This window comes from Grampus griseus, assembly GCF_964374135.1.
Source record: "Grampus griseus genome assembly, chromosome: 18".
Classification (NCBI taxonomy): Eukaryota; Metazoa; Chordata; class Mammalia; order Artiodactyla; family Delphinidae; genus Grampus; species Grampus griseus.
Window position 1 is genome coordinate 724541 of NC_139012.1, and position 24840 is coordinate 749380.

The window sequence follows — 24840 nt, forward strand, 5'->3', positions numbered from 1 at the left end:
TCTATCCACCCACGTCCATCCACCCGTCCCTCCATGCACCCATCCACTCACCAGCCCCCGGAGCGTACGTTCACCTATGTGCCCATCCAACTATCTATCCGTGAGCCTGTCCCCGACATTCATAGGGCAGATGGTGCCAAACCATAAGGGCACACGGGAGGGCCTCCTGGCTCTGGAGCTGGGAAGGGGGCGCCTGCAGGCTGTGAGTCCTCGCCTGCAGGGGTGCCACTCCAGGTGTCCTGTGCAGCGCTGAAACAAGGCAGGGCCGGTCTCGCTCCTACAGAGGGCCGGGGAGGCTCTTCCACTGGGAAGCCAATGCGTTTGAAGGGAGGGCTCAGGGTGCTGAGGCCTGAGAAAGCCACCCGCAAGGCCGAGACCCCACCTCTGTTGCCCCCAGGAAGGCAGGGCTCCCTGAGGCTGCCTCCCAGACGCGCGCCCTCATCCCCCTCTGCTCGGTTGGTTACAGGCAGAAAGGAGGGCCTGGTCCAGACAGAGGCTGAGCCCAGAGGCTGGGATCGACCAGAAGGGCAACACGCCGGCGGGCACAGGCTCACAGGGCCCTGAGGGTCGGGGTCGTCGTGGATGTTCAGGAAGTCTTCCCGGGCCCGTGGTTGCCAGCCTGCCGGACCCCATCACACCCGACACGTCCACAGTGGGCTGGATGCCAGCTCGCCTGCCCTGGGGGTGAGGACGACGTGGGGGTCGTCCCCCACACATTTTTCTACCCCAGCTGTTGGCATCTTAAAGCTGTAATCTCGGGAAGTGCCGATAGCCAGTTACAAGCTGCAGAAAAGGGCTTTTTTTTTTTTTTTTTTTGCGGTACGCGGGCCTCTCACTGCTGTGGCCTCTCCCATTGCAGACCACAGGCTCCGGACGCGCAGGCTCAGCGGCCATGGCTCACGGGCCCAGCCGCTCCGCGGCATGTGGGATCTTCCCGGACCGGGGCACGAACCCGTGTCCCCTGCATCGGCAGGCGGACTCCCAACCACTGCACCACCAGGGAAGCCCAGGAAAGGGCATTTTTAATTGATTCTCCATAGTTCAACCACAGCCATCTCCCTGCAGCTTCAGGCTATGTGTTTTCAACCTGGAAACTCAGCCCCTCTGTTCACGTCCAAGTCCCTGACTGGCAGGCCAGCTTTGGCGGGACGGCCGATCCTGGCCACACTGGCCACATGCAGCTAGAGGAAGCTGAAAACCCATCTAAGGAAGAAAGAAAGAAAAGCGCAGGGACGTGGGACTGAGCTCCACACCCTACACCCCGGACAGGGGGTGCTCGTCACACCTGAGGCTCGGGGGAGGCTGCGGGAATCAACCGTACCTGCCTCTTTAGTTGTGAAACCTGACTGGGAGGGTGAAACTGCGCCTTCCTTGGCCCTTCGCCTCTCCTGGAGAGGAATCGGTAAGGATTCCCAGGGCCAGCACTTTGTGAGCCTTTTATTTGGAAATAATTTCAAACTGACCGAATAGTCCCAAGAAGAGCGACTGTAAAGCTTAGCCTAACGTTACCACCAGGGCCGGCACTTTTTATAACCTAAGAAACTTCACAAGCATAAAACCACTCAGAGTTCAGTGTTAATCGACGTGAACGAGCGCACGTAAAGCCCTGAGCTCGTGTCGCATTCCCACCTGACACAGGACCCGTTGGGGCCGCAGAGAAATGCCGGTGGGTCCTCCCCGGCCCGGACGGGGCGCCAGGTCAGAGTTGGTGGACAGAGCAGCAGCGCCCGGCCCTTCCTTCTGAGCAGGTCCCGGCCACCGCCCCACGGTTCCAAAGCACGAGTGTCTGACGTGGCGTGTCCTCCCCTGGCTTCCCCACCATTAGGATGACAGAGGCAGAGGGACCTCATGGGCACAGCGTCCAGTGAGGAGGTCCCAACACACGTATTTGAGCAAAAAGCCTGGGAAGTCGTGGGGCACTGGCTCCGGGACATCTTTCATCTTACTGATTAAAGAGGGGCCTGAGGAGTGTCGCTGGGAAGTTGAGGACTTTGGTTCTAATGATGCGATGGCTGGGGTAGGGGGTGCGTGTTGGGTCAGTTTTGGAGGAAACGAGGGGAGGGACAGGAGAAAAGACTGCGATTGGCCAACACAATCTGTATTCGTCAGACTGTGAAGGTCACCGAGCTGCGTCCTGCAAGAGGAAGTTGAACCTCTGAAGATTTCTTAAACCCACAGAGCAACTGAGAACAGAATGAGGGAGACTGGGAAGAACTCACGATGTGCCGCGCGGCGAACACGCCGTCCACGATGGCGCAGCAGAAGGCGGCCACCACGCCGAAGCTGACGAACACGATGGCCGCCACCAGCTGGAAGCAGAGACAGGAGAGGCTCAGTCTCATCAGACCTTCCCCGAGCGCCCGCCCACTCGAGGCCCCCTGCCCCGCCCCCCGGAGTTGCTCCGCAGGGTCCTCACTTCCCACCACGGCCTCTCCAGAAACCCTCCCCGACGGCCGGGGCGGCGCCCCAGGCCCGATCCCACTGAGCAAGGCCCGTCCTGGTTGCCTCGTTTATTTCACGGGGTCGGAGGCAGGAGCTCTTGGATGGGGAGTGTGGTCCCCCCCACGGCCTTGTGGGTAACGGCGGGCCCCCAGGGTATTTAAACGGTTTGCAATCTCCCGCTTTTACAGACTCTGCTACAAAGACCCTAATCACATTCTACGTAAAGTCTGGGCTCACACACGCGTGTTCCTGCAGGGCCATCTCCTGGAACACACAGGGAGCCAGGCTTGCCAACAGGACAAGGTAGGGGGTCTCTGCACGTCAGGATCTGAGGGGGCATGTGTTTCGCTCCCACGCCCCACGGCCAGACACCCACCCCCTGATGTCCCAAAGGACCCAGGGCTCGCTGCTCGTTTCTCGGTTCTGCCATCTGACGGCAGAAAAAGCCTCGCTGCCACTCCACGTGCATCTCTCTGTTATTATCAAGGCTGAGAACCTGTTCTTACATCTGTTGGCCATTGCTTTAAATCTTTTTCTCTCTCTCGGGGAACAATTTCAGGTTTACCAAAACAGACAGCAAAAGTGGTACCAAAATTCCTGTACGTCCTGCCGCTGGCGACACCGAGTGTCCGCCCTGCCAACCACGGCAGGACCCCCGTGGCAGCCACGAGCCACGGCGTCAGTGCATTCACTCCGTCCTAGAGGGCGTGTAAAGTAACCGGGATCTCCAGCCCAGACCTTGTGAACAACAAGCTGCGAGCTAGAGCACGATGCGTGCGGGCAGGTCGTCTGCCTCCAGCCTGGAGAACACGGGCAGAAGCTGCCTCCCGCCACCCGCGTTCCTCGGTTGCCTCTGTCCCCGTGGCCGAGTCAGGCTCTGGGGTTACTGACCTGCACGGCCTCACGCTCCCACCCTCGTCAGCCTGAGGGATTTGTTTCTTCAACAGAGCACAGGGATTGGCATGAAACGTGGGCTGGTTTGACAGACTGCAACTTTGATTTCCGTTTTGACGTGAGGCTCCCAGTGGCTACTCAAGGGACGGAATGGGCGGGAGGGCCACACAAGGCTGTCCCAAGGGGGAGGGTGGCCGGGCTCCCTCCTCGCAGCCCACAGACCTGAGGCCCAGCCCCACATGTTGCTTCCAAGTGAAACCTGTCCCCTGACACCACACGTCAGAGCCGTCGCCCAGCCTTGTGGGGGTCTCTGCCCTGCTGACCCCTTTGGTCCTGTGTCCCCATCCGGAGAAGGAGCCGTGCGGCTGACCTCTCCATGCGCCGGATCCACGCCCTGCAGGTGCTGTGTGGATGCAGGTGTGACAAGCCCGGCTGCTGCCGCGGGCCCTTCCCCCCACGTGACACTTGTGACAGTAATGGAGAATTGAACGGAAGGGACCTTGGGGACCCCCTGCGGGGAGCCATGCACAGAACCCTGCCTGCATCTGAACAATGGCAGCGACCTCTCCTTGGGGCTCTGTGGAGCCCCGGTCAGACCCACGTTCCGCCCAGGTGCTCTAGGTCTACGGGGCAGGAGCTGCCCTGAGACACGAGGCGGGGTCTCATCCCAGCAGGGCCTCGACGCCAAGCAGGGAGGCCAGGGGCAGACCCTCCCTCATATGGGGGGAGGAAGACCGCGTGGTCCCTTCCCGTGAAGTTACTGCACACAAATGCAGCGCGGCTGGCTAAAGAGTGGTGGGAAAAATCACTGCAGAACCACACCGAACCGAGCCTTCCCAGGCTTGTACTGCCTTGTGACAAACTACAGGAAAACACAAAAAAGACTCAGAAGGCACTTTTCCGCTGTCCCGGGAGCCAGGCAGGCCCGCGTCTCCAGCGAATGAAAGGCCTGCGTCTGCTCTGCCTGCCGCGTCCTCCCGCTTCCTCCCCGGACCTTCCAGCCGCCCCGGGCTCGCGCCCTTCGCACAGAGACGCTCAGTCCACGGTTCACGCTTCGTAGAGGCTGGAGCGCGAGGCCGCCCCGTCTCGTCTTAGCATCGGCCGGAGAGCAGGGCAGCTCCTGTGACTGACCACGAGGCCCCTGGACGCCGTAGCCCGACAGGAAGGACGCGGTTCCTGCTGGGCAGAGCTTCCGGCCAGAGGGGCCCAACACAGAGACGCGACCTGAACAACATCGCTTTGGAGCCCCAAGTCCTTCAGCACGGGGCACCCATCTCATCCTGACACCCCAGCCGCGTAGGGAGGGAAAGCACCGGTTCTGACCTGGAACTCCCACCCCAGCCTTACAGAGAGGCCACAGCTACAGTCAAGTTCAGACGCAGCCCCGGCCCCTCCCAGACCCCCAGGTAGTTGTGACCTCAGGAAGGGAGGACGACTTTCTGGCACAAAAGCAATGGGAGGGACAAACTGCTCCGCCAGCAAGTGTTCTCCAGCACCTGCTTTGTCCCAGACGCCGGGCTGGCACTGGGTCCAGCCGTGCACTCGGTCCGGGATACCTGCTCCTGCAGAGAGCCACGCAGCCTGCGGCCTGACACCCCTGGGATGGCACCGATCCCCCTCCCCACCTCCCCCAGGGCCACTGCCAGTGTGCCTAAGGAGTGGAGCTGTCCCCAGCAACGGGTCTCCTAGGACCAGTGGGTCTGCGGCTAGCCTGGTCACCGGGACCTCGTCAGAAGTGGGTGTCTGCCCAGCCCCGTGTGCTCCAGCACAGGTGCTGGTTCAGGAAGTCCACTAAGCACTACAGTCGCCTGAGACGCTCCCAGAAGTGGCCCCTGAGGCCCTGTTGCTTCTCTCACCACCAGCGGGTGAGCAAAGCCATCGTCGGACCCGCTGCCCTGGTGAGTCTTCCACGCACCAACTCAACGCCTCAGAGGACGCCCTGCTCCACGCTGGCCACTGGCCGGCTCCGCCCCAACTGCGGCTCGGTCACAGTCTCGGCCGAGAGTCGCTCACATCACACCTCCACCGGATTTCATCACAGCACACAACTTGCAAAGCGTCTCCTAGCACGCAGGGCTGCCCACAGCTGGGTGTGTAAACGTGCTCTGACTCTGTTTGCACATGTCCCCACGACGCGAACGTCCTCATCAACCTTCAGCTGACTCTGCTCGGCTGCCCTTCCTCCCACTGCCCCGGAAAAAGTAAAAGCCAGACCTAGCACCACCTCACACGTGGTAAACTCGGCTCTGGGGTGACCGCACGCGTGCTACTGCCCGGGAACCACCAGGGTCCAGTTGACGGCGCTGGGAAAGACATTGGAAGTTCTCTCCTCCAGCGCTTCGGGCTGGAAATAGGAAACCGGCCAGGACGAGCAGCTGCCCCTTGGCCGAGGCCTGCGTGTCCTGGTTTCGGTCACAGCCACCACGTCCTTTTCAGGCCTCGCTGCCCCTCGAGCAGCCTAGGGGTTTAACAACGTTATAGCACAAGGACCCGCTCACGCCCCGAAGGTCCCTCTCTAACACGAGGGCTGCCGGGCCCGACAGATGTTGCAGACAGGGTCTGTCTGTGACTCTAGCAACTAAGGAAGGCACTAGATTAGGGTTGGGACTGTGTCTCCTTGTCCTGTCAGGGTCTCTTCTGGGAGAAGGGCAGCTGTTTCTCAGTGGGGGAAGGTCATCTTCAAATCTCCGCTGGGCCCACAGAGTTTACTACATTCCAGCAGGGGAAAGTAATTTTCAAAAACAAACACCAAACAGATAAGGATGTGATACGAAGGAGGCTGCCTGGAGCCAGATAAACGGTAGAAAGTGGAGACGGGAGCAGTTAGCCCCGACCACAGGGTCCAGGCAAGAGGCAATGCGGCTAAACCAGGACCGAGGGAAAGTGAGAGCTGTGAACACACACACCGAGGAGAAGGCGGTAACACCTTAGAGAACTAGAAGAGAAGAGCAATCTTAACCCAGAACCAGCAGAAGCAAGGCACTAGGAAAGGCTTAAGCAGAGATAAAAGAAACAGCAGAAAAGCAGCAAAGAGAATCGAGGTGCAAGTTGGTTCTTTGAAACTATTAACAGAATTGACTCGCCTTGTTCGGTTCTCGGCCTTATCTGCCAGGAGCGTCCACCTTCCTGTCCCGGCCTGGGGATAGACCTTCCAGCCCTTCTCTGCCTTCACTGCCTCTCCCCTGTCGGCCCCAAGGGCCCCCCAGCTGCATGTACAGGTCGAAGCCCCATGCGTTCAGGGTCTCCCCCAGCCCCAGCCCCAGCCCCCAGCTCAGCACCATGCAGCTGTCCAGGAAGCATTCGTTGAAGAAAGAACTGGACGGGTGTGCAGGCCCTTTGGTGGAGCACGGGGTTGGAGGTGGGACAGTGTGTGAACCTGGCCACCACCCTCCTGCCCCGTCACTAGTGGGCCCTCACGGGGAAAGCCCAGCCCCCCCTGCACAGCCTCCACGTGGGTCACCGTGGACCTCGCAGGCTTCCTCCCCGATGGCCCTCGGATCCCCCAGCACCCCAACGTCTGCCTGCCTAGCCCTCGAGGCCTTGCTGTGTCAGCCCCGCCCAGCTCAGTCCTGGGGGGACAGAGACCAGCTTGGCTTCTACACGGGAAGGTGAAGGGCCGAGGAGACTCCTGTGATGTCAAGACCCGGAGCAGGGGTGCCAGAGGGCACAGCCAGGACCCTCTAGCACAACACTCAAAGGAGCAGAAGCCCAGCAGACGGAGGCCGGTACCCTAACCCTCTGTAGGAAACGCGCTTCTACCGCTAAGTGACGTCCCATCGGTCCTTCTAGTTCAGGGGGTTTTAAACTATGTTCCAGGAAGATTCCAGTGTATGCGTCTGTGTGTGTATCTGTGTGTGTGTGTCTGTGTGTGTCTCTGTGTGTCCGTGTGTGTCTCTTGTGTGCGTGCGTGCGTGTGTCTGTGTGTGTGCGCATGCACGTACACATGGCAGGGGGTGGGCGGAGGCGGCAGTTAACAAGCTGCTTTAAGCCCTTAACGTCTCCATCCCCGGCCGTGGGGACCAAGCTAGATGGCAGAGCTGTAGGTGAAATCAGGGCCTCTGACGTCTGGGCAAGGAGAAAGCAAGAACTCATTCGTCAATGGGAAAATATCAAAAGCTGGCTCCGCTGAGGGCATTCTTTGGACATCACTGGAGACTAATGCCATAACAGGCAGAGGTCGTGGAGGAGCCATTTGTAATGATTAGGTTCCACCCCTTAGCTTGAGCAGAGTAAAATGTTTACAGACAAAATGATACCACGTCTGGGACTTGCTTCAAAATACCACTCAAGGTTGGTCACGAGTCGACAATGGATGAAGTTGGGAGACGGATACAGAGGGTTTGTTACACTATTCTGTCCACTTCTGCATACCTTTAAATTTTTCTATTGCAAAAAATTAAAATGAAGAGAAAGCAAGGGAAAACAGAGCGTTCTTACAAATCTAGATACATTTGAAACAAGCACTGTCTCCAGCGGACGTTTTCTCAGCTTCCTATTGTTTCCTTTGCTACAACTTGAATGTTCTGACTGACCTCCGTGCTTCAGTACAATAAGCAACAACGGCTACTAGTCTCCGAACTCCCGTTACGGACCAGCGCGGCACTGCGTGTTCTCGCGTGCGTTGACTCAGATGCTCAACAATCCTGAATGTGGAGAAACTGAGGCTCACGACAGTCAAGACGGCAGACAGACTAATGGTCGACACAGGTTTCAGCTCTCACGAATATGAACTTAAATGTTAGACAGTGAAACCCGTGTTTATCGTACGAGGTGATTCTGGGGGACGCGTTCCTGAAAGGGCTGAAATGAGATTCTGCAGGCAACACACGCAACCTCAGGCAGAAAGCTCTGGTCTACGGAACCTGGTGGCCCCGCCTCACCTGGGGTTCAGGGTGGCTTCCAGGGAGGCTGGACCCTGTCTGGGGGTTAGGGTCAGTTCTGGATTTTTATCCTCCCACTCCAAGGCCCACATTTCTTTTGCCAAAGCCAAAGAAATAGAAGTCCAGGAACTATTTTGGAAAGGAAGAAGTTACACTATCTCTATTTGTAGGTGAAATGACCTCATAGACGGACAATCCTCAGGAATCCACGAAAAAACTATTAGAACTAATGAGTGAGACCAACAGAGTTGCAGGATGTAAGAGCAGCATGCAAAAATCAATTGTGTTTTTTTTTTTTTGTGGTACGCGGGCCTCCCACTGCTGTGGCCTCTCCCGTTGCGGAGCACAGGCTCCGGACGCACAGGCTCAGCAGCCATGGCTCACGGGCCCAGCCGCTCCGCGGCATGTGGGATCTTCCCGGACCGGGGCACGAACCCGTGTCCCCTGCATCGGCAGGCGGACTCTCAACCACTGCACCACCAGGGCAGCCCCTCAACTGTACTTTTATACATTTGCAATGAACAATCCAAGAATGAAGTTAAGAAAACAATTCCATTCACAATAGCCTCCAAAAGGATAAAACACTTAGGAATAAATTTAACAAAAGAAGTGCAAAACTTCAACTCTTAAAATGACAAAACATTGTTGAAAGAAGATCTAAAGAGATGGAAAACATCCCCAAGTTCATGGGGCGACACTCCCTCAACTGATCTACAGATTCAACACAATTTCTATCAGAAGCTCACAGATCACAGAACAGACTTGAGAGTCTAAAACTAAACACACACATCTATGGCCAAGTGATTATCAATTAGGGTCTCAAGACCATCCAACGGAAAAAGGACAGTCTCTTCACCGAATGGTGCCAGGACCACTGAGGAGCCATATGCCAGAGCTTGAGTGTGGATCCCCATCCACACCGTATACAAAATCAACTCAAAATGGACCAGAGACTTCAATGTAAGCGATAAAACTCTTAGAAAACATAAGGGTAATCTTCATGACCTTGGAGTTGGCAGGAGATTCTTAGAAATGGCACCAAAATCACGAGCAGCAAAAGAAAAACTAGATAACTCGGGCTTCATTAAAATTGAACACTTTTGCGCCTCAAAGGACACCACCAAGAAGGTGAAAAGACAACCCACAGGATGGGCTAAAGTCCTTGAAAATCACGTATCAGATAAGGGACCTGTATCTAGAATATATAAAGGGCTCTGACGACTCAACAATAAACAGACAAGCAACCCGTTTTTAAAATGGGCAAAGGACTAGAATAGACATTTCTCAACGACAACCGGAAACAGATACACAAAAAGCCAGTCAGCACATGTAAAGAGGCTCGACATCATTAGTCATCGAGGAAACACAGATCCACGAGGAGACCCCACTTCACACCCAACAGAAGGGCCAGACGAGAAGCAGACGGCAGCACACGCTTTCCTCTACGGTAAGTCTACGCGAAACATTGTGAGGAGCTGCCACGCTGTTTTTCACAGTGGCTGCGTCACTTCACGCTCCCGCCAGCTGTGTGCAAGTCTCCACCTTCTCCACACCCTCACACACCCGTGAAAGCCCAGGGCAGCCACTGGGAGCCTGGTGATACCTCAGGATGATGGCCGGTGCAGGTGGAGGCGGAAACGCCCGCACAGTCTGTTACGATGATTTGGAGATGAGACAGAAACAGCGTATGGTCCAACCGCATCCTCCCTGAACCCTCTCAAAAGTCAGCACTGGCTGCACAATGATTTGGCAAAGTTAACTATTTTGAATTCACGAGGAATTAACTGTTCTTATAGCGCTCTTCCCCAAAGCACTGCATCAACACGACAGACTTCAAACTGAAATGATCAATAAAAGTCAGGTTTGTAACCTGACTGATCAAGGTTGGCCCTCATACGTCCCACAGCCAAACAGCTGTAGACACGCCCTCTGCAAAGACCTCTGAACCACGGTTCTCCTGGTTTTCCACTGACCCCCTCTCTCTCCTCAGTCTGGGAGAGCCGTCGTCACACCCCAGACGTAGGAGGAGATGCCAGGCTCCCTGACTCAAGGACAGACATTCATACACGCGTGTTTTTGCCTGAACCTTATACACCATGATTTAAACTAATTGCCAACATTCCCAGCCCTCCCCTTCCCGTGGCCCAACCTTAGCTGCTAAGACACCACATGAGGTTGTAGAATGTACCCTACAATCCCAGGGGCGATGCTCACTTAGCCTAAGATGTGAACGGCACCCACTCAACCCTGAGTCCTGGGGTGTACAGTCCACAGTCTGGGAAGCTGGGCACTGACCCTGGGGGTGCTGGATTGGGGCAGGGACACCGCAGCTAGAGGGGCAGCACTCTCCCCCACCCCGGGTACAGCCCCACGAACCACATTTGAAAGAAACAATGCACATTCTTACCATTTGCTTTCTATTCTCCACCAGGTTGATGCCAATAATTCCTAAGAAGGATCCGAAGCCCAGCTGACACCAGAAGAAAACAAGGGAGAAAGCGCTCAGGTTACACGCCTGGCAGCCTAACGCCCACAGGGAACAGTGCCCACCGCCTCAGGACATCCTATCGGAAAGCGAGGCCAGCCAGCCCCCCTCACACAGCCCGAAGCATTAAGCGGCAGGTAGGTTCGTGCCCATTGGGGTGGGCTTCTCAGGAGCCGTCGAAGCCAGTGACCGGGATAGAAGCTGCTGAAACAGGCCTGTCTCATCTCCCGTGTTCAAATGTGTTAACTCCTACGTCAGTTTAACTCTCGAGTCCAGGAAATGAGTGCCACGTGCCCCCCACCCAGACAGGAGAACTTCCTCATGGTGACCCATCCTCCACGCCTGGTGGTCAGGGAGAGGCCCGTCTGAGAGCTTCTCCTGGGCCGTCGTGGGAGGACGGCTGACCCCTCAGGGAGTATCATAGGAAGCTGGAACCAAGGGTGTTTCTGACACGCACACGGCTGACACCCCTTAGAAATGAGCTTTTGACTCAGGTGAGCAGGCAAACAGGTAATCTTGGGGCGGGAAGGGCACCCAGGGGCTCCTGGGAACCCGTCCGCTTGTTCCTCCGCCTCAGCTCTCCGCCTGGGTGCAGGTGACGCTGGGACACTGGAGAAACACCACGACTGTGCTCATCTCGCATCGCCCGAGTGTGCCCAGGGGCGCCGGTGGCCTCATCCCCCAACACCCGCCTGGGAAGAATTCCTAAGCTTTCCCTCAGCTTGAAGAGCAGAGCTCCAGCAACGCCAGGGGAGGCAGCGCTCAAAGCAGCCGGTGACAAGCCCCTCCCAGAGGCACAGGGCCGCCCCGAGACCCCGCACTGGAGCCCACCCAGGGGGTGACCCTCAGCTCTGCCTGGCCCGTTGGATTCTGAGCGACCGTGCGAGGCAGAGGCAGCAGCCTGGGGACAGCCGCGCGACTGACCCACACAGCTATGGCATCTCTACCCACGGTGCCAGATTGAATGCACTAAAAATGAGACCATTTATGTCCAAGGATGTCTTTGCCTGCAAGGATTATATCTATGGAGACGGACGTGAATGCACAGATGTAGTTTTCACCAATAATTTAAGAATTCTCAAGGAGTGAGGAAAGATGAGCACTTTCTTCAAAATATCACAAGTCCATTCCAACATAAATGTATTAAAATATATCTATTAATTCTCACTAAGTTGCATTTTTTTGGATTTGAAAAAATTCCTCTTTCCAAAATGTTGAGGTGTTTGCACCTTCTCACCCAGTTTCTTCCTGAGACCCGCCCTTGCTATAAGTCTCAAGGTCGGATGCCGTGCGTCCACAGAAGTGACTTTTATCCACATTTTCTTTGAGCAAACCTCATCTGTTGTGTCCACTGTTTGCTTTCAGAACCGCTGAGCTGAAGCCAGTTGCACTCTGGTTCTCGCCCAGGAGTCAGGTTCTCTGCAGAGCCAGGCTCTGAACACACCCAGGATGTTCTGAAGGTGACCTCCAGGTGAGATCCTGAACCAGTGAAGCGTAGAGAACACTGCAAAATCCTACTCAAGATTGACCTTCTCTGCCGGTCACCTGGGGGACGCGTCTTCACAGCCGCCAGCCTCCACACCCCTGGCTCCCCTCCGTCCAGGACACGGGCCGGGAAGCAGAGTCTCGTGGGAGTTCACTGAGAATACTACCTGCACAGACACTATTTATGTAGGTTTACTCAGAAAGTGTACACAGGAAGATAATGTGGACTTATAAAGCACAGATAAAATCTAAAAATAAAGAAAAATATAAAGAGAAAATGAATGATATTTGTAAAGTATTTTCATCCTTGTTAAAATGTTATCAACATCGTGACTAATCTGCAAAATACCTCTAGTGAGAGTAATGAGATTGAATAAGCTTCGTTTTTAAAATCCTGGTTTAGCACTTGTGACACAGCCCCTCAGGGCTCTGGTGCGTTTGCAGGGCATCATATCTGATAAAAAGCAATTTCACAGACGCTCCCTGAGTGCGATGCAGACGCTTGGAGCAAATTTTACTGCCAACAAATGGACACAATTCCACAGTTCAGAAGTCTGGAGGATTCTGGATTTGGGGGCCGCTGTTGCCAGGTCTGGCTGGGCTGTGGGTTTACCTAGTGGGGTTATTGCCCAGAAGCGGAGGTGAGGACCACGTCAGCTCGTTTTCCTGCTGATCCCATGCGGTCCCACGAACGCACCTTCTATCCAGGTTCCGTGGCATCTTTTAAAGCTCTGAGTCCAGTTTCCGAGGGGTGGTTTGCTCAGCTTGGTCTCATGGGGCTGAAGTCCAGGCGTCACAGGGCTGGTCCTTCCCGGGCACTCTGGGGAGACTCTGGGCCAGGGCCTGTCGCACCTCTTGCCTCCGACCCCTCTCCTTCCCCTCCCCCACCTCTCAGGACCCTGTGCCCCACGAGGCCACCTGAGCATGCAGGATAATTGCCCTAAACCTCCACCTCGGGGGGCTGGGGTGGAGCGTGTCTGCAGCACACGGACATCTGTGTCCCCACGGCCCCCAGGCCCCCCGACCGGCAGACCCCAGGGACCGCGCCACTCACAATGATCCCGGGGTAGTAGCCGCCCATGGTCACGTTCTCCGTCCTGGTGGTGGCAGCGAGGCCGACGGTCAGGATGGAGGTGGACACCACCAGCAGAGACCCCACAAACCACAGGGAAGTCTTCTTTCTTCTCGCAAACCCTTCTGGGGGAACAGAAACAAGGAGCCAGCTGGTAAGGGGCTGAGCTTGGGGCGGGGGGCCAGGACCTCAAGCGCATCCCGGGTCAGCCTGGCTCTCTGCTGCAGCCCTGCTGCTCGCTGGCAGGAGCCTGGGACGTGCTCCCCAGGGACCACCACCGCCTGCTTCTTCCCCGCCCATCCCCGTGCTCAGAGCGGGACCCCTCGCCACCCCTCCGCCCGCCCTGAGGACTCACCGTCGTCTCCTACAGGGCACCCAGACCCCGCCGGTACCCCTGCACGGCCACCCTCCCCTGTGGCCCCCACCGCACCCAGGGGTTTCCAGGCACTGTCACCACCCACACGTCCGGACGACGAGCCCCATGAGGGTGGGCAGGGGCCCTGCCTCGTCCCCCGCTGCGTCCCTGCCACCTGAGACAGTGCCCGCGCACAGCAGCTTCTCAGTAAACGTCAGGGGGCGGCTGGGCCCTCCCTGGGTTCCAAGTCCCCTGCGGCCTCCGTCCCGGCTTCACCCCACACGGCAGCAGTCACGCCGGCCGCTTATGGCGCATCTGCTCCGCGCCTGGTCTTACTGAGCACTTTACCTGCATCAACAAGCACCCCTGGGCCTTGCCAAGTCCATGACCCTGGACCCTGCCCTACTCCAAGACTGCACAGAGGACCTCTGCACACTGCCCTGGACCAGGCCGAGCAGGTCCCACACAGAGAGGGGCCGTGCGTCCCTCTGGGATGGCCAGCACGTCCACGCTGCTCCATGGGTGCACTTGTGCCCCCATGTCCACACCGAGCCGTTCCCTGGAGGGCAGGCATCCTGTGTTCTTCCACTCCTATACCTGGCTCAGCACCAAACACGTGAGTGATCAAATGGGAAGGGGTGGAAAGAAAGTATAAAAGTGTGCAGAGCCCGCCGCTGCCCACCTGCACGTCCATTACCCTCTCCCCTTGTCAACAGGCCCCAATTATTGGATGTGGAAACACGCCAGCTGAAAGATGGCATTTTCCAGCCTCTGCTCCAGCTGGGTGATTACGTTCTCAGCAAAAAATCTCCACCTCAACAAGGAATGTTGGGTGGGACCTACAGGAAATCTCTTAAAGGAGCCAGTCCCTTTGCCTTTCTCCCCTCCATCCTTCCCGCGGCCTGGAATGTGAACATAAAGGTGGAGCCCCTGCAGCCATTTTGCACCATGAGGGAACCTTGACAATAGAAGTCACACACAAAGAGAGGCAGAGCAGAAAGACAGCCCTGGGTTGTCCACCTCCAAACTTTGATTAGGTAACAGAATTAAATCTCTGGACCATAAACCACTATTGTGGATGTCCTGGTATCTGTAGCCAAAGCTAATTTTAACTGTCACAGAATCCAAGAAAGGAAACCTTCCATCCCTGGTACCTTCCTCCCTCAGGCCTTGACTCCTGGATTTCGTGTGAACCGTTCTTCTTCTCGTGTGTCTCAGGGAAGGCAGGGAAGCCTCACTTACAATAACCGTAATTGTAATCATTATTACAGCAATTCGATCTCAGATACGCCTGTTCCTACGCAGTCATCAGCAACCGCACAACGGAGGCAGAGACACAGGCCAGGCAGAGGGCAGGACGAGACTCCACACTGAACACAGCCATGCTGGTGTGTCTCGTTTGTTGGAAGGTTAACCATCTTCATCCCTGTGACTCCACAACAAAACAGGATGAAAGAAAAACGTGGTGCTTCTTCCCGCACCAAAGTGTTAAAATTGACGTGTGTGTGTGTGTGTGTGTGTGTGTTTGGTGGGGAAGCGGCTGCTCGTCTGACCTCAACCACTGTCTCAGATGACCCCAGGCCCCGGCCCAGACTGTGCCTTTGAAGATTTGCACGCCCGTCCGCAGTCTCGTCAGCAAAGTTTAACGGCAGGTCAAGGTCACACCACCCAAGAAAGGGATTGTCACGCACTCAGAAATAGATTCCACACAACTCTGGGTCAACGTGCTCACTCAGAATCACTTGGCCAGCCCGGGAACGCCGCTTCTACCCGCTGGCCTGGTGAGGGCGAAGGTCTCAGGAAGGTCGCTTCATTTCCTGCGAGGCCCTCACCTCCCTTCACCTGCTCTTTCACTGCTGTTTTCTCGTACTTTTTACTGCAAATATGTAAGAACTGTTGAGGGTGAACCATCTGTAGGAGTGTCTACAGAAGCACAGCCACAAGTGCTAGGAGACGACTTACACCTTTGGGACCCAGCGGCCCTGGGGCCCCCTTGGTGGGCTTTTATCTGTTCACTATTATTCACGGCATCTTACTTGCAGAGTCGTGTGCATGCAGACAGCAGTCACTTATTTTTCCTTGCATGTATCTAGAGCCTGAAACCGAGGATATAAGTACAGGTTGGTTTGCCCCAGAGTCAGAAAGATCAGTGGTTACAGCCGATCTGGGGTGTCTGTAGGGAAATGGGACAGAAATGGCAAAGCCACTTGGAAAATGAGTGCGTGAGAGGAAAAGAGAAGGCTCCCCTCGGGCGACATTCTGCTCTGGGTGATTAACTTTAGAAAGGCAGGTACATTGGGAACAAATGGACACAAAGGTTGAAAACCACCTTCTTCTATGTTTTGGAAGTTAGTGAAGCTGCTACCATGGAAGTTGGTGACACTCACGCCAGGGCCGCCCAGCATCGCAGCCTCCGCTCGCCCACCCGCCCCTAGCGGCCACCCCTCCCGTGCGCTACCCGCCCCGCCAGCCCCGAGCCCCTGCGGATGGACCCAGGGCAGCGCCGCCTCCTCATCAGATCTGTTCTTCCCGAGGCTCCGTCCCCATCTCCGCTGTAAAATGTCTTTTAAGAGCAAGAAGCCTCTTGAAACTAAACTTTCTGGGACTAAGTATTTGAGAAGGTTATCGAATGCCCTCCTCCTCAGAGGACTTCTTGCTGTTTCCCCTAATTGAATGCGTTACGTGTCTATTTCTCTCAGAATAACTAACTGAGGCCTCAGCACCTGCTTCAAGCCACAGTTCCGGCCCCTGGGCCTTGTCTCTTAGCCCCTGTGGGCCCGTCTGGAAGACCCCCTGCGGGGATATTCTGGTTCCGAAGGTTCTTGCCTCCGCTTTGACTTGTCCCTTTAGGGCGGTCGCGTGATGAGCGGGGACCTGAGGGGCCCCACCAGGCAAACAGCTTTGCTGGGACCTTGTCAAGTCCGTTAGTGACATTCTGACAGGTCACGTCAAACATCTCCTTTGGGACCGTGTAAAGCTTCCTAGGAGCCACTTTCAGTATGACTTCACCAGGCTTTCCCTGCATGACTTTCCCTCTGAAACTTCTCCGTGACAAAGATCACAGGATGCCGGCTGTCCTCCTTGTCACGCATCGTACTGCGCGTTCCGAGTCTACCGTGAGGTCTGGAGAGACAGGCAGGTGGGAAAGGGATGCTTCTGAGCGACCTCATCCCAATGACACAGACCGCAATATTTTGATTCAAGGTACAACAGGGATGACAAAGAGAAGAGTCCCAACCTTCAATAGTCTTTATAAATAGAGGGGTTTGCATAAAAAATAAGACAACGAGAAATAACCTCGAGAAAAGGAGGTAGGGTGTCTTTCTAATCGCCATAAGACATATGCATTTTTAGGTCAAGTTTCGGAGAAAAAGGGGTCCACACTGAAGGAAAAAAACCGAATTCCCTGAATTGTTCCCTCGACCTTCCTGTCCCATTAGCAGGAGTCCTACTGTGTGTGTTGTTACAACTGAAGCATCCTTAAGGCAGTGCCCTGACTCCTAGTTAAAATCTCTACTGTTAGGCTTATAGCACTGGTGGCAACTTACACGAACGCTGCCCAAGCTGTTGTGGGGCTGCCAGGCCTGCTGAGTGATTGCGCACGGCCCCCCGCCCTCTCCGAGCCCTGCAGAGGGAGGACCCTGAGAGCAGGGGCCCTGGGATCTTGCTTGATGCCGGTCCCCGAGCCTGTATCTTCTCATGCTGAATGAATGAGGGAAGTTCGGTTTCCTGATCTGCAAAGCGGTGGGGTGGGGGGGGGTATGACAACCCCCTGACTGCCTGCCTCTTCACTGTGATAAGGATGCAGTGAGAGAACATCTGTGAAATTCCAGATGCGTGTCTATGCGCATAATGGGCATGTGGTCGTGGGTGGTGCTAAAGTCAAGGTGAATCAGCACTTACTCCTACCCGCTGCTCTCCACCTGGGAGTGGAGGGGGGGCGTCTGGGGCTGTGGGGCTGAGGCCAAACCTGCATCTCACCTGCCTGCTCACTGTTCTCCTGACTCCAGCCTGTGCAGAATGTCGCTCCCCAGGAGCCCCGCCAGCTCCCTGCACCTGCCGCCTCCCCTCCCAGCCTCCCCTCCTAGCCTCCCCCAGCCTCCTCCCAGCCTCCCCTCCCAGCTTCCCCCCAGCCTCCCCTCCCAGCCTCCCCTCCCAGCCTCCTCCCAGCCTCTTCCCAACCTCCCCCCAGCCTTCCCCTAGCCTCCTCCCAGCCTCCCCTCCCAGCCTCCTCCAAGCCTCCCCTCCCAGCCTCCTCCCAGCCTCTTCCCAACCTCCCCCCAGCTTCCCCTCAGCCTCCCCTCCCAGCCTCCCCCCAACCTCCCCTCCCAGCCTCCTCCCAGCCTCCCCTCCCAGCCTCCTCCCAGCCCCCTCCCAACCTCCCCCCAGCCTCCCCTCCCAGCCTCCTCCCAGCCCCCTCCCAGCCTCCTCCCAGCCTCTGTGGCTCCACGACCAGGTGCAAGGATGGAGCAGACCTAGGGCCTGTCCCCCTCCGCACCTTCTCCACTTAGTGGAGCCGGGAAGAGGGTGTCACAAAGACCGGGGTGGGGGCAGTCACCTCGTCACCCCCTCCTTGCCAGGAGGGCCGGGCCTCCCAGAAAGAAGAATGAGCTCATTTAATCATTTCATCTCAACGGCAGCCATGGGGGCTAAGTAACCGTCCCAGGGAAACAGACAAAGGCACAAGGACGTGCCCTCAGCCAACAGTTTCCCTTTTATTTTTCTTTTACACAGAACACATCCCCCAAGGGCATGAGTGCAGACATGTAAGGTAGAAAATACCCATAATTCCATCCCAGCTACACTCTTGTTTAGTATTTTTAAATAAAAAACCAACTCTCAGTATTTTTTAAATTTAAAGTTCCTCCTCAGAAGAAAATTCTAAGTCAAAAATGCTATTTTTGAAATCAAGTCATTCTAATATAATGATGGTAATAATTGTAAGTAGTTAATAACTAGTCATAACAACTAGTTGTCATTATAATAAGTAATTGTTTTCCAGGAGGATGGAACACGTGTAGGTCAGTCTGTCACAGAGCATTTGGCTTTAGAGAGCGGTGGGTATAGAATTGTTTCTTTTAGGAAGAAGCCAGAAGCCTTGATTATCATTTAAAAATCAAGCAACGCCACTAATCTGGTCTTTTAAAAGAGACTTTGCAAAGCCACTGCACACAGGGCTGGGATGTACACCCCTGCGCTCTCCACTGGACCCCTGTGTAGCGGCAGCCGGACCCCGAGGCATCACCACCCCTCCGCCCGTCCGTCAGAGCCCCGCTCGCCGTGGGACTACCTTCTCTTTTCTTGAAGGCTTCCCGGCCTCCCCGTCAGGAAAACACCCCCATTACTCCCCTCCCGGTCACTTCCCGGTAGGGAGACAAAGGCTCCGGCTTCCTGTGTCCCGCCGCCTGGCTTTGGCTGCATCGGGCTTGGTGGGAAATCCGCGAATTCGAGATTCCGTGAATTTACGGGGGAGAAGCCTGGGGAGGGCGCGGATGAGGCGGACAGCCGCGCCAAGAATGCCCTAAGGGCCTTGGTCACTTTCAAGCATGAAGAAGCCACCTGGCCCCACGAAATGACCTTTTCTTAGAAATTTTTGGAGCCTGAAATGGGGTGGAAGAGATGGCAAAGGAGTGCGTTGTAAGGTTTATACGGATCGTCGTCTATTGTTCGTAGTAAAGGACAGCGGAGAACGAGACGGGGAGAGACAGGCGCAAAGTCTGGACACTCAGGAAAAAGCGGAGGGAGAGGGCCTGTGCCCGCGCCCAGGGGCCCCGGCGGAGCTCGGGCGCCGGAAGACCGGAGCCTGGCTCACCTGTGCGCTCACCTGTCGTGTCCAGCAGGGCCAGGGGCCCGGGCACCGGCGGCGGGAGCGGCTGCATCCCGGGGGCTGCTCCGGGGGGGAGGGGCTGCGTGTTCTCCCGCTGCGACAGCGACCGTGGGGCGCGGTGGCCGTGAGGACCAGATGCCCGAGCACCGCCCCTCCGGTTAGCGCCGGTCCGCTCGCCTCCCACCTGCGCCCCGCCCCTCGCCCCGCCCCCTGCCCCCTCCCGGTTTTCCCGGAGCGCAAAGCACCAGGGAAGGGAAGGCGATGCGGCCGGGGACTGAGAGCCAGTTCCCACCCACCACCACCACCCCCGCCCCGCCCCGGACTTGGCACAGGCAAACCTTTAAAGCTGGGACGGTAATAGTGTTGAGAATCTGGGGGAAGGAACCCGCGTGCGCTGCTGGTGGGGTTACGCCCGCTGTGACCACTTTGACAGCAGTGTTTAGGAAAGTCAAAGATGGGTCCCTACAAGCCAGCAATTCCCTGCTTAAAGACAAGCCCAAGACCTGTGGTTCCAGGCCCAGGCTGCCCTTGCCCCAGTCCGGAAGATCCCACATGCCGCGGAGCGGCTGGGCCCGTGAGCCACGGCCGCTGAGCCTGCGCGTCCGGAGCCTGCGCTCCGCAACCCGGAGAGGCCGCGGCAGTGAGAGGCCCACGTACCGCAAAGAAAAATAAATAAATAAATAAATAAATAAATAAATAAATAAATAAATAAATAAATAAATAAATAAATAAAAGTTACTGCAGTCCTGAGCCAACCCAGACGGGTCCAATCAGAATGTCTGGCAGTGAAGTAATTGTTAGGAGCCCCAGTCATTCTGAAGGGGTTCCATTGAGGCAGAAAAACCCTGACTGTGAGGTTTGCACACAAAATATGCTACACAGCTCTGTGTGTAACGGCAAAACAACGAACACCAGCACGAGGGATAGATTTACGTATCCAGTGGTTCACTACGTGGTGAGGCTTCCCGCACCAGCAGGAAAAACTCAAACACAGCGTGGAGCAAAACCGCGGTTCGTGGCGTCGAGGTGAGTATAACACCACCTGTGTACAGGTTTCAGGCGTGGAAAGCGGTGCCATTCGCTCACAGCGGCCCCTCCACGGGCTGCACTGGGCACCCACCCCACATGCTAGACACCGTGCCCCGCACTCGGGAAGGGCCGATGGACAGAGGTCCTGGTGCAGCGGGCACCCTTCGGAGACGAGACAGTGGCCAATAAATACAGTCACCGAGGAAAATGCAGGAGGTCGGGGGGGGGGGGGCCTGAGACGGCCACACCTGCTGCGGCAGGAGGGAGAGTGCAACTCGGAGAGGAGGGCTCAGGTCACTGTCATCAGAGGAGACGTCCCGTCCACCCAGAGGGCGTGTGGTGGGGCCGCTCGGCCGTCTGGGAAGGAGCCCTGGGCAGAGCAGGGGCGGGCCTGGCATGCAGTGGGCGGCAGGAGGTCTTACCTGCCACGCCAGGGCCCCAGGGGAGCCCACGTCAGAAGGGTCACTGAGAGGGGTTGCAGCGCAGCAGGATGGGAGCCAGGAGGCCAGAAAGGCGGTTAGGATCCAGGGAGAAGTGACCGTGGTGTAGAGCGGGCGGTGAGACGTGGTCACGCCAACCCCATACCGTGCAGACACACAGCGGTGCCCCCTAAACACCTTGACTGCAGCCCGGCGAGCCTGAGTTTGGACTTCTGGCCCCAGAATTGCACGAGAATAAGTTGTGTTGCTTTAAGCACATACACAGTGGTACGTGTGAGGCTTAAGGGCTCTAACCCAAAGCCTCCGTCCGGGGGGCGGGGGTGGGGGACCTGGGCTGCGGGGAGGGGGAATAAGCAGATTCCGCTGAGGACAGGCCTCGGGGCTGCGGCATCTCCTTCCCCAGCCCACCTTCAACAGGAAAGACTGAAGGAAACCAGAACACGTCGCCCCGAAGTATGTGCGTCTTTGACATGAAAATTATTTGGAGCTGAAGGCTCTGAAGGAGCAGGAAAAGTTCCCCCTTCTGCCTAAAAACAGGAAATAAATTCTCCTTTACCGAGACCGACTCTCACCGGCCGAGAGACGGCCCAGCGGCATCTGCGGGCCTCACCCCGTGCCTTCCCTCCCGTACCCGATGCCCTTGGAAGCCGCACCTGCTCCCCTGCCCTGTGTGTCTGAATCCCCCGTTTTCCGGGAGTCGCTCCCCAAGCTGTGTGCTAAGCTGCCTTCCTTTTGTTACTCTGCCTTCTGTGTGGGGGTCTGAGCCGAGAACTCAGGGTGGAGGGAACATCACTCCCCTCCCCCACGAGGCCCCCAGGCGTGCAGTTCCCAGTGCGGATGACCCTCCGGGGCCCAAACAGAAGCGATGACGGAAACCACGATCAGAGAGCAGCAGCAGTAGGAAACACCTCTGCGAGCTCACAGGAGACCCGCCCGTGGCGCATCGCCCAGGAGGGTGTGGACGACAATCGCGCAGCGAGCGGGTGCCGAGGAGGCGTCTGTTCGCCCACTTGCCGGAAGTGAAGGGTAGCTCATAACATCTGACAGCAAGCAAGTCTGATTCGGCTGGCTGCTTTGAAAACCAGGCCCGACTCTGCCGACCGGAGCCCCGTGTGTGTTGGGAAGGAGCCCCACGGGGTCCAAGTGCTCTGTCCACACTCGGCCCTGCCAGCCCGGCCGCTCAGCAGGGTCACCGGCCGTGGCCGTGCGTGGCCAAGCTCGCGGCCGCACCCCGAGGGCAGCTGGGTGGGCTGGACCTGTGTGTCGTTCCAAAGGTGCGCTGAAAATATCCTTAAAAACTGTGCGTGTGTTGCCAGAAATGATACCTTTTTCCAACTAATACGTTTACCGCAGGAGATTTTAGATGCCACTGGAGCTGGGCAGGTTTTTGGGAATCCTTTCAGGGCTCCGTGAGCAGGGGATTGTGAGACAAGCATGGCAGGCGTTAGTATGCCCGCCCCCCAAGCTCCCCCTGCCCAGGTGAGGAAACAGGCCCAGGAGGCTACTCGACGTGACTAGAGCAGACCCGGGCCTCCTCCAAAGCCTGCGTGTGGACCTGGCACGGACGTTTTTAGAATTCACCCCCAGGCACCCCCGCCAGGAGACCGAGCAGCACAGCCACAGTGTAGGAGGCACCGGCTCTGAGGCTGATGACACCGACTGACACCTGATCCCTCCGCGGAGGCCTGAGGACGCCTGCATCCAGCCCAGCTCTGCAGGGAGCCACAGTCGGGGATCAGGGTATTTTTAAAACGTAATGTAATTTAGCTCTTGCAAAGGCAATTATGAGACGATGAGGAAATCTGTCTTCTATTGGTCTGAGGACAGGCAGAGGGTCTGGACCAATTATTACTGACGTTAAGAAGATAATTGATTAAAACAGTTATGAACCCTAGTGCCAAGTTCCTTCCTGCTCAGTGTAATATGTTTGAAGTATCCTAAGTCCCCTGCCTCCACTTCCCTCACCTGAGCTCAAGTCCCCACTGCCCCCAGAAACAGCCGCATCCCCTCAGAGGGTCTCACCCAGAGGTCCAGAGTTGACCTGGATTCACCCTTCAGACGGGCGGGGCAGGTGGAGATCGGGGCTGACACTGGTCGAACACCTATCAGACGCCTCTCCCTGTGATCACCGCTGCTCATGTCTGCCTTTGTTAATCGGTACAATGTTCTACCCATTTCACAGATGAGGAAACTGAGGCACTGAGAATTTAAATAATTTTTCTGAATTGAAGTAGCTGGTCAGTGGCTGAGATAAGATACGAACCAGGTCAGTTCGATATCAAGGCGTAATCACATCCTCCAAGTGGGAAAGCATGTATTTACTTCACTATGGACATTTAATTTAATCTCTCGTCCGTGCAGTCAACATCTGTTGAATTTCCTCTATATGCAAGATACGAGGAGAGCCGTGAAGATAAATCATACAGACCTGCCCTTCAAGGGCTTTAAAAGTGCGAAGCAGGAGAAATAAAACATACTACTGTGTTATAAAGCAGATGGTGACAGTAGCATCGGTGAGAGCAGTCACCGTGCTAGAGAAGGAGCAGGGATCCCAGGGACGTGACCCGGCCCCTGCGGAGATCCAGGCCTCCCCGGTGACCTGCTTGGTGACCCTGCCTTGCATCGGGACCCCCTAGGGGCCATTAATAATCCTGGGGCCTGGACACTCGAACCAGGGCGTCTGGAGGGAAATGAACGTCTGAGGTGCCCAGGTGGTCCCTGAGCAACAGGAATGGGAAGCAGGCTTTCAGGCCGAGGGGATGCTGGGGGGGCGGTGCGCACGGTGTTGTGTCCGGCTGCCTGCGGGGGTAGCTAAGTCGGGGGGCAGGCTTTCAGGGGCCCAGGAGCAGGGCTGGCGGGAGGGCAAGCAATCACCGTGAGACTGAGGATTCTGCGCAGTGGGGTCTCCCTGCATCCTCCTCACGCCCGGGCAGGGAGGGACCCTTCCCAGCACGAGGTCCAGCGTGACCCCAGCTGCCCCTGGAGACCCGTCCAGCACGGAGGAGCCGACGGGAGGGGCTGGCTCGGCCCCACACTGCGAGAAGAGGGACTCATCTTCCCACAGGCCCCGTCAGCCTGACGTCCTCGCAGGTCCCGCACGGCACAGGTGCACACACACCTGGCTGGCCCCCTGCTCCCGTCGGGGCTCCACTCTGTCACAGTGGCAGGTGAGGGTGTGGGCACGTCTGGCCGTCGGTCCTTACGGCCTGCCCCCGGGGGCCCCCCCGCCAAGCTCAGATGGCCTTTGGTGGCTGGCGGCCAAGGCTGGCCGGGTGCCGGCCCACCTCCCCTCACCCTCCGGTCGCTGCCTCCCAGTTACCTGGCTTAGGCTTTGGAGAAAGCAGAGACGGGAAGTGCCCCAGGGATTTCCGCCCATCCACCCTGCCCGGCCTCCCTCCTCCGAGGATGAATCTCACAGGCTCCAGCTGGAACAGGAGAGAAGGAGAGGAGTCTAGAACTTAGTTTCTTAAATTACGATCAGGGTGACATAAAAGTACATGACCAGCTGCCCAAGAAGGGAGGCTCAGCCCTCGATCCCGTGCAGGCGCGGGCGGTGGGCAGGGTGACCCTGGCGCTCACTCGGTCCTGTTATGAAACTGAATTCATCACGGCCCTTCTTTTGTTCCCTGCTTAGAACCACGTCCCACTCACGGCAGGCGCCCAGGAACACCTTGCGGATGGAGACTGAACGAGCACAGCCCCCACCCCTCTCAGCACCTGCTCCGACCCAGGCGGGGGCCCCTGCTGGACGCACCCCTCTCCACGGAGTCCTCCCGGCCCGGCCCCCTCGAGGAGACCCAGGTGGAGGCCCCTTCTCCCCAACCTGTGTGAGCAGATAGGGGTCAGCAGGCTCTGAAACTAGGACCAGCCCTAAAAAGAGAGGGATTAAAAGACCCCTAGGAGCCATGCAGGAAGCTCCTCTGTCAGCCAC

General features: G+C 56.9%; 1 protein-coding gene across 1 annotated transcript in view; it reads right to left on the reverse strand.

The window, feature by feature from the left end:
* TMEM255B (transmembrane protein 255B) overlaps window positions 1-19563 on the reverse strand; it is a 32076-nt gene extending 12513 nt beyond the window's left edge. Inside the window, exons 1-4 of the mRNA XM_082675504.1 lie at window positions 19438-19563; window positions 13241-13383; window positions 10624-10686; window positions 2220-2309 (exon numbers count right to left, since the gene is read on the reverse strand). Coding sequence (XP_082531630.1) covers window positions 2220-2309; window positions 10624-10686; window positions 13241-13383; window positions 19438-19492 — 351 coding nt within the window. The 5' untranslated portion in view covers window positions 19493-19563. The remainder of the gene's footprint in view (window positions 1-2219; window positions 2310-10623; window positions 10687-13240; window positions 13384-19437) is intronic.
* Between the last annotated feature and the right edge of the window lie 5277 nt (window positions 19564-24840).